We start from the raw sequence: 9,676 nt of genomic DNA, 5'->3' as shown, positions 1-9,676 counted from the left end.
TTGAGCATCATACGGGGCAGGGAAACCTCCATCACGTCGCCTGTGAAAATGAGGCTACAGCCTCATTAGCTTTCAGGAAGAACGCCATGTGGAAGTAAATCTGAAAATAGCAACTTGCTAAATTTCTTCAGACTCTCCGAGGAGGAAGATGGGCTCAGCATCACACGATGGTTGGACTCCACGGTTCTTTCCTGCTTCTGCTTCCTGTGGGACCTTTGGCAAATAACCGCATCTCTCGTGTCTCCCTCTCCCATCTGTCGAAGGAGGATGAAAGAGATCTGGGTAGACTTTCACTTACAGTGATAAGACTTTGATACTACAGTCCCGGGTAGCACTGATAAAAATCAAAATGTTGATGCCTGAGACAGAAGTTTCAGCACTGCTGCAATTTGTCAGCATCTCATTCTTGTTCCCACACAAAGATGAATCATCAGAGAAGAGGGATTTATCATACTGTATCATGTGATGGCAAAAATCACCACCATTGACTGCAAGCAAACAGTGAGATCCCAGTTGGAGAGAAAAACTGGTGAAGTATACAAAATATTTTAATATACAGGAATATATAGGAAATAATCTTGACAATGCAAATGTAGATCCACTTAGGGCTTTTCTACATGCTGCATTCCTCGGGCCACGAACCCCATCGCTCTGGCCCTCCTGGTACAACACGCAGTCCAGTAGTGTCTTGTGCCAAAAAAAAGCCCTTCAGCTGTTAGCACTGTAGGGTTTATGACCCACAAAGAATCATTTCCAGCCATATAGGGTAGTTGTACCTATATGGAATAGTCAATTCATTACACCATTTAATTTGTGAAATGACACTTCTGATCTTCAAAGTGTTTTACATCCCACACATTGCAGGCAGTTAACAAGTAATAAAGAGTAAGAATTAATTAATCCTAGCCATATCCCCAAGAGATACGTAGACAAACATTAATCTACCGATAGAAATAGAGCAACCGAGGTTGTGTGACTTGTCCAAGGCCACAGTGGGTATCTAGGGCAGAGCCAAGATCAGAGTGCAGCAGCTCTGATTGCAAACTTGCCTCTCATGAAACTTATTTTGAGGAGGAATATAATCTTCGAAATAAATCATCCATTTAGAAAAAGTCCTGGTTTGTCTTCTGTACTTTATTAGTGCATTGCAAGTACATCCTGATACATGGGGTCAGGCTGTAAATATTGACTTTGGCCTGTCTTGAGTGTTTATACACACACAAATATATATATATGTATTATAGACAGCGCATGTGTGAGAACAACAAGATATCTAACGAAAGAGTTTAGTACCAAATATGCAGAATAACAAGCGTCGATGTGTTATTGCAAAGCTCCGCAGGCAGACTGCTGTCTCAGTGTGGACATACTTTCCCACGCCAGCTCGCGGTCCTGCAGCCGCCCCGTTACGGAACAGAGTCACGTTGTATTTAACCCCCCTCAGCCTCGCTGATGGGCATTTTTGGGATCTCACTGGGCAGGATGATATCCAGAGGTGGAAGCTGTCTCAGCGTGCATCCCAAGGGCCTCACCGCAACCCGTGCGCTCTCTGCAGAATTACCATACTCTGATGATGATATACCCACATCAACACTTACTCTCATGAAAATTTGCAAACATCCTTAACTTTCTTCTGTACTTCTACAATTTTGAACAAATTACGTTCAATCCAAAATAAAAAAAAATATACCCGGCATACCTTTGATTATACCTGTGTATGTTCAGGCAAACCCCCGTGTGGCCCTCAAATACAGCCTGGAAAGAAAACTAGAACAACTGAGCTCTGTGTGATTCCTTTATCTGGTTTAAACTTCTGCACAGACAAGGAATTTTTGCTTTTCTTGTAATAAGCGTGCATGTGTTCAGACTCTCAATAATCTTTCCTTAGGTTTTCTTACCAGTCTTGACCTTCCTGTTTGGATCCATAAGGCAGACCAGCTCTGTGTCTTTTTGTTCTCAGATGATGAAGTGCTCGGCATTTGGCACTCAGCTTATCTCATACATTTGGGATTTTAATTATCGACACAAGCGCCTTCCCAAAGGCTGGCTGGTCTTTCGGTATGAAGATTATGTAGGAAAATTAATGGTAGAAAAATGGGTTTGTCCATCCATTCCTTTCACTGTGGTGACTATGAGCTCTACAAACAGATACGCTATTTTAATTCTAAAAAATACATTTGCAATGTCATCTTTAAGGAGGTAAAATATGCTCAGCTTGAGTTTTGTTTTCTGCTATTTTGTGTATCAGAACATTAAGCTGCCATGTATAGCAGAGCGTATGGGGAACCCAGTGCACAGTCTGTTACCATGCTTTATTTTTTGCACTGTCTGCTTCAATTTTTCAATGTTCTGACTTATTGCTGGTTGTTTCAAAGACCTACAGCGCATCTGATAGTGTATGAACCGTAACTCCCCGAACCCACAGCGACATTGCTACTGAAATAAGATAACCCCTCCAGGCATTAAGCGCACAAAAGTCAAACTTCTTTTCAGAGAAGATTGGTCTTGATTGACCAAGCAGCACTGATTTTTCTTAGTTTTTATTTTAATTTAAACGGGCACTCTGTTAAAGGTGGTTGGATGATTAGTGGGATACAGGTTTATCTCCGAGTGTGCGTGTACTTTCTTTTCGTGTGCAGACATAGGGAAGCCCGGGAAAGCCCCGGACTGCACAGTAATTAAAAACAAATACACCTCGCCACCTACGGCCCCGGCGGCCCAGCCGACCCAGCCGGGCGGGCCCTGCTCGCCCGACCCCTGCACCCTCCGAGCCTGGAAGCCGAGCCGCAGCGCTGCCCGCGGCCGGGGGGGGGTTGGCCCCGCATCCCCCAGACAAAGCCCGCGGCCCTCGACCTTCTCCCCCGTCCGCGCTGCGCCCGGGCCCTGAGGCGGGGCCGATCGCGGCACCCCGGGGCCGGCCGCCAACTTCCACCGGGGCTTCGCCCTGCCCCGCGGGGCCGCCGCCCGCCGTCCCCGCCGCTGCCGGCCGCGGGGCGAGGGGCGGCCTCGGGCTCGGCGCGCCGGGCCGCAGCCAGGCCCGTCCCGGCCTGCGGGCCACCGCGGCGCAAGGCCAGGCGAGGCGGCGGGCTGACCCCGCCCGGCGCCGGCCGGGGCCGGGGGCCGAGGCCGGGGCGAGCCCGGGGCTGGGGCGGGCCCGGCGGGCCGGAGGCGGAGCCGGGCGGCGGGAGGAGGCCGCGCCTCGGGGGCGGTGTTGCAGACCGAGGAGGCGGCTCCGGAGCCATCGCGCCTGCCCGGCCGGCGGCGGAGCTCGGCTGCAGGGGGAGGGGGGTGGGGGGGCGGCTCGGCGGCGGGTCTGCGGGCCGGGCGGGCCCCATGGGCGGGTGTGTGGGCTCCCACCACGACTCCTCGGGCAGCCTCAACGAGAACTCGGACGGCACCGGAGGTGAGCGCCGGGCCCCGGGGCTGGGCGGGGGGGGGGCCGACGGGCCGCCCCCGGCGCTGTGGGGGGACCCCGGGGCGGGCGCTGCGGGCCGGGGCCTGCGGCGGGGACGAGCCCGGGGCCGGCGCCGGGCGGGGGAGCCGCGCTGCCCTCGCCGGCCTCGGGGCGCCGCGCCCGGCTTCCCCCCCTCCCCGCCCCGCACCCGGCCCCGGCGTGGCCGCCCGGGCCGCAACTTTCCCGGGGCGGCGGGGGTGTGCGGGGGGCGTGCTGGGCACCCCCGGCCGGCTTACAGCCCCCGGGAGCTCGGCCGGGTGCCCGGGTGGGCGCGGGTGGGCGCACCCCCGGCGGGCAGAGCCCCCCGCCCCGCGGACGCGGCCCCGTGGCGGGGGGCTCCGCGGCGCGGCCCGGGGGCAGGCGGCTGATGAAATAAAGACAGGCTGGGGAAAGGGCCTGCCTGGGGCTCCCAAACTTTGTTTTCCTTGGGCTTAGCTCCTTGTGGTGTGCGGAAAATAATTCTTCAGATAACTTAGATCCTGGCACTGCTGCGAGTTTGGGTTGTATTTTGCTTTTTATTCTCTCCAAGAAAGATGGATGCTTTCCTCCAGTCTAAATCACCCATGCTAAATAATCAATTTTCAGCGACTTCGGATGCTGGAACAGCGTGTCTCACTCATGTGCAAGCGCACACCTACTTAGCAAGTGCAGCTTATGTGGAAACACTGCTGCAGTGTAAACGGCCTTTACCCTTATATTTTTCTCTACCTAGATGTCTGAACGATTGCTTTTTCAACGTTCTTGGGTTTATGGACCCCTGATGTTCTCCAGCTGAGCTGTATGTGCTTTATAGTCATTTAAAGTCAACCTACCAACAGGACACTTGGCTTATAAGTAGTCCTCATGCATGCAGGGTCCACAGATTCAGGTTGAAAATTGCTGATCTAGATCTACATTTTCTGCTGTGCCTTATGGAATATTATTTATCAGTCTGGTTTTATTTCGAATGTCCCAGCTGATGGGTCATTCAGTCATATTGGTGACTTTGCTGTTATTCCATAATATAAAAAAATGCAGCTCTTGCAATTATATCTGAAGCAGCCACCTGCTGATTAATGCCAGATACATAGTTCACAGAAATACCAGAAAGTCCATCTGCTAAGAATTGTGTAGGATTTAATCACATCATTGTCATTAAAAGGAACTTTATAGCTTTGGCTAGTATGAGTCTTCCTTACTCTTCTCCTCTGTTAAAAAAAAAAAAAGGGGGGGGAAGAAGTGAGTTATCTAAGAAATGCTTTTGTACTAAGCAGACGTACCAACTAGTAAAAAAAGCAAGAGTATCAGTGCGGAAAGCACCAGAGCATACTAAAAGCCAAAGAAAAAGAATGGCAGGAATCATCATATACCCAAAAAATCTTGACCAAAAAAGCACATTAAAAGTTATGCTGACATTTGTTCTGAGACCTGCTTCAGTAGCTAGGTGTTATGAGGTGAGATCATGTCACAGAAATAGCCTTGGTTTAATTTCCTCGCTCTTATCTTGCCTGTGATTTCAAATGAATAAGATACAAGAAAAAAATAAAATTATCAGAGTTTGGCTGATATTATAAAATAGTCTTATTACACGCCCAGTAGCAGTGCGTGAGGTGGGCAGTCTCCCTCCAAGTTGTCTACAGATTGCTGTCCCAGATGGACTTACTGGGAGCACGTTCCTGCTTGGTGTTTGCACGGCATGACACACTGCTGCTTTGGGGTTAAATAACCTATTGTGCGTGGTGCATTAGAACAGCAGCTGGGTTTTTCAAGATGTAAGAGATGCGAAATGCATGTCAGCTGGCTCGTGTTGATTCATGCTCTAAGGATAATGTTCCTTAAGGTTGTCTCGCTGAAGTGAGAAGTGATGAAATTTCAGTTGAATTATAAGCTTCTTAGGACTGTCTTAAACAATCAGCTACAGTGTGCAATAGCCTGTTTTGTAACATTACGTATCTGTTCCTGCCTCTCAACAAGAAAAAAAGGGGGTGCAGGTTAAGCTGAAAGAACCTCAGAATATCTTTTGTAAATCTAACTCCTGAGATGTCAAAGTCCAGCCTGCACTAATTCTTAGCTTTACAAATTCTCCAGACGTGCCCATGCCAACTATGAAATCTGACTTGCTCTCTCGAGGGAGCTTATGTCTTGAGGCATCAGCAAGCGAACCAGCTGAAGCACAAGCGAACACGATTTGGAGACTAGCCCTGTGCAGAAAGGTGACTTATTCCTGTTTCCCACATAAGGCTCATTTCCTCCAGCTCCTGGGCTGTGACCTACTCTGGTATGTTCGCTTTCAGATTAGTGTCAATGAGCAAGGCCAGATCATTTATAAATCTCAGGAAGGTATTTTGGAACAGAAACATCTCGGTTCTAACCAGAGCGTTGCCAGTGATAGAGTCACTTTGGGGAGGCTTTGTCTTTTCCCCAGAATGGCGAACTTTCTTGGAGAATTACGAGTGGTCTTCCACACGAGTGGTCAAGAAATTGATTAGACAGTAAGAGCAGCACTTGATGCTGCATAAAAGTGGGAGCCAGATCTCAAGTCTAATTCATACCGGTCTCAGTCTATTACAGTGCTGTGTGGACCTGGCAAAATCTTGCTCGATTGTACCACTGGGGTTGAGATGAGGATTTGTCACACCCCTGTATTCTCCTCAGTCCTTTTGTCAATCACTGGCACTTCCCGTTACTTCTCTGCTGCTCGGCAAAGCTGACAACGTGCCCTGAGCGCGTGCCCTTCCTTTGTCTTTTCCTATTGGTATTTTTCAAGGTCAAGATGCTCGCATTTATCCAGAGAGCCACTGCATATACTCGGATGTGTCTCCATGTGTAAGATTGAGATAATAAAAAATATCAGCTCTGCTACGTGTATACCAGCTTATTGCACGTTTCTGTTCACATTGACCGAAGCAGGAGGAGTCTGTTCCTTAACAAGAATTAAACAGATGCTGCTCTGCCCATCCTGCTGGAAATGAAATGGTCTTTGCAGATTGGTACCAGCTGTTTCATTATCACTGCTCTTTTTAGCAAGTTTTCATTTCAACAGAATATTGCTTGTCGTATTTAGGAAAAAGTTCCTGTCTCAACGCTTGGTGTGTTGTAGTCCAGCAGAGCTGTATTGTGGTGGGTGGGTGTCCTGGATGGTGAGATGGATTTATTGGTGACTCTTTTTAAAGGAGGTACAAAGAAGAATAAATGATGATCGTTAAGTGATTTATAGACACAGGGTTTTCCCCCCCCCCCCCCCATCCCTTTAGCTCAGCTGTCTCCCATCAGATATTCCAAGCTTTCAGGAGCTGAGCACCACATTTCTTCATGCTGTGTCTTGTCAAAGGTAACTGAGTTTCTGCAGGATGGTGAGACGGGGGTAGAAATAGCTGTTCTCTGGCCACTTGCAGGTTATGTGACTTCTTCAGTTGTGTGTTCAGAAGAGCATTGGGTTTGAAGTTAACTGCTGGAAAACTCTGCACTTCTAAGTAAGGTTTAATAGTTTATCAGGTATGTTCGGTTTAGCACGAAGAGGAGAACTTGCATTGCCAACTTGCCCTCCCCATGGGCAAGTCCTTTTTGGAGAGCTCCTCTTAAATTTCTTTTCTTTCTTTGGAGGGGAGCAAGTGGGAAGGAAAAGGAGAAACAGGATCCCGTTCATTTTCTTCTGGCAAACTCTTAACGCTATTAGAAGTTGCATATTACTTTGTCTTACTTGGTAAAGTTCACTGAGACAGTTATTTGTGTGGAATAATGAAAGGGCAGGAAATCCAGTGTCTAGAAGTACGGGCATGACAAGTCATTACAGATTAAGCCTTTTGGCTGCAGCTGTCTGATTGCTGCTGCGCTCTCCTTGACATGATGTTCGCTTGCCTGCTGGAGTTCTTATCGCCCTTCTTTGTTATAAAAGACGGTGATTCTGTTTGAAATTTGTCTTCTTTACTGCTGCCCCTATCACCCAGCAGTGATAATAGGGACAAGTGGAAATGGGGCTGCACATTTGACTGACATGCTAAACCAGGAGATTATTAAAAGTATAAATTCCTCCTGCAGTATTTGATGCAGTGCTAGAGCTTCGTTAACTTCTAGACGGCCAAATATTGTGCTCAACCTCTGCTTTTGATAACCGGACAACAAGTTTCTTAAATGTTTTCTTTAGAGTGTTGTGCAGTGCTGCATATCACATGTCTAATTTGAAGTTACAATAACTGCTTTCATGGTGCTTCTATGGAAGACTGACCAAGGGAATTTGCATATTAAGTAGTCAGATTTGTTGCTCACAATTGGACTAATACAGTAGGGCTATGCACGGCTTGCACGGGGGGGTTAAACAAGCATCTCATGACTGAGCAGTTAATAGCATTTGGTGCCTACCCCTTGTATCAGAGCATACAAAGAATCTCCCACTTCCAGACTGCATTTTGCAGCATGTTATAGCTGTTGGTTGCAAGCTGTGGTGGTGCGTGCCTGCACGCAGCACCTTTCTGGGGCTTCATTGCCGCCTAAAGGAGGTAGCTCTAGGCTTCACGTAGTTCCTGCTGTTTTGTAATGCAACCCTGAAATACAGTGCTGGACATGTATTTGCAAAAGTAATATTAAATCAGAGCTGGCATTAGCTGTTAGGTCTTACTGTGGCTTTTGAAAAAAAAAAAAAAAGGAATAATAAGAAAAGCTTAGCGTGGCTCTTACAACTTGCTCTAAGTCTCTCATGATGTCCGCAAGAGTACGTGTGGTTTTTATCAGGGCTTTGTAATAAAAGTAGCCTTTAATGACTCGGTTTCCTGAGGGCTGGGCACCCATGGCCTCCTTGAGATTATTAGGATCTGCGGATGTTGTACTGAGAACGCCTGATAATTCAGTCCCAAGTATTTTCCTACTGGAATATCACTTTGATGGTATGACGCTTTTTATTTGTAAACTAATAGACTTTGTTTTGTTTTTCAGGTGATAATAAGTAACTCTTAGAAAATGAAATAAGGTGTTATTTTTACTGTTAATAAGGGCTGACAAACGCAGCTGTTGGGTTTCCTTTTTGGCGTTGTTCCTCTGTGTAATTGTTTGTTTGGTTTCTAGATGAAGTGATTTGTTTTAATTTCTCTATTTGGGATTTCAGTGTTGAAAGCAACAAAGTCCTCCTTGGCTGAATATTAAATATAATAAATTGAACATTCATTGTGCTTTGGAGATTTTTGATAAATAGAAAATATTATTAGTTGCCTGTTTGAATAAACTCTAAAAAGCAGCGATCCACTCTTATTGCAGTAGGTAATACGATAGCTATTATTTTTCATGTGAATGTTGAATAATATAATTCATGAGTCACAAATTATAATGCAGTTGAAGCCAGAAATAAAGATTTGCCTTATAGTTAAGTCTTGCCAATTCCTGCAAGTCTTCTTGCAGGTACAAAGAAGGATCAAGTTGGCCACAGCTGGTCTGGTTACCCAGCTCCTGAAAAAAAGAAAGAAAATAGGTATCTGAAAAACTTCTCACCAGATGACCATGTTTGAGAAATGAATACAACTGCTCCTTTGCTGTTTTATAAGCAAAAAAGGACCTAGATACTTAGAGGGTTTGATATAAAAAGCGCTTTCACCCTGTCTTGTAGACAAACGCTGTGTATAAAAGTCAGTTACATTTTTAAGCATTTGTTTCCAATGTGTTACCTCTGCTTCACTGCCTTAAAATTCAGACTCCTTTGATGCAAATACTTCAGGTTTTTCTTTCCTCTTAGTGTTTAATTTTTTTTTTTTTTTTTTTTCCCCCCAAATTGCATATGCCTGCTACAGGAAAGTACGCTGTACTGGCCGGTAGGTGCTTCATGGTCCTCCCAGTTCTTTCTAAGCAGATTCAGAATGACTTTTTGAGCGTGGCTGGTGCAATACATCCATCCTCTCCTGCAGACAAGCCAGATCCCAGTGCGTCCGCGGCTTGGCTTTCCCAAATACTGCTCTGAAAGAAAACGCGGGAAGGGCTCGGTTTTCCTTCCCGTGGGGTGTTCCCTGAGAAGATGCGCAGCTGGGTGTGTGGCCGCAAGCTTTGCCTTCCTAGAGCTGGTGGCATCCCTGCCTTGGGAAGGGAAGAGCATTTCCATGGGGGAGTTCTGCCACCCAGGATGAAGCAGGGAAGTCTGCGTGTGGCATCTCTTGGGTGCGTAGCGCCTAAGCGGCAGCTTAAGGGCAGGAGCCATTGGTTCACCTTCATCTTTCCACCATGCAGGTCCTTCAAGTGGAGTTTGTAGAGATTTGTGGGTTTTAT

General features: G+C 47.1%; 1 protein-coding gene across 1 annotated transcript in view; it reads left to right on the top strand.

Annotated features, from left to right (window-relative positions):
• The first annotated feature begins 3,294 nt into the window (after positions 1-3,294).
• Positions 3,295-9,676, top strand: part of UBTD2 (ubiquitin domain containing 2) — a 60,815-nt gene continuing 54,433 nt past the window's right edge. The window contains exon 1 of the mRNA XM_075164409.1: positions 3,295-3,403. Coding sequence (XP_075020510.1) covers positions 3,334-3,403 — 70 coding nt within the window. The 5' untranslated portion in view covers positions 3,295-3,333. The remainder of the gene's footprint in view (positions 3,404-9,676) is intronic.

The sequence above is a fragment of the Calonectris borealis genome, chromosome 15, assembly GCF_964195595.1.
Source record: "Calonectris borealis chromosome 15, bCalBor7.hap1.2, whole genome shotgun sequence".
Taxonomy (NCBI): domain Eukaryota; kingdom Metazoa; phylum Chordata; class Aves; order Procellariiformes; family Procellariidae; genus Calonectris; species Calonectris borealis.
Note: the sequence above shows the minus strand (reverse complement) of the source record. Positions and strands in the feature narration are given on the sequence as shown.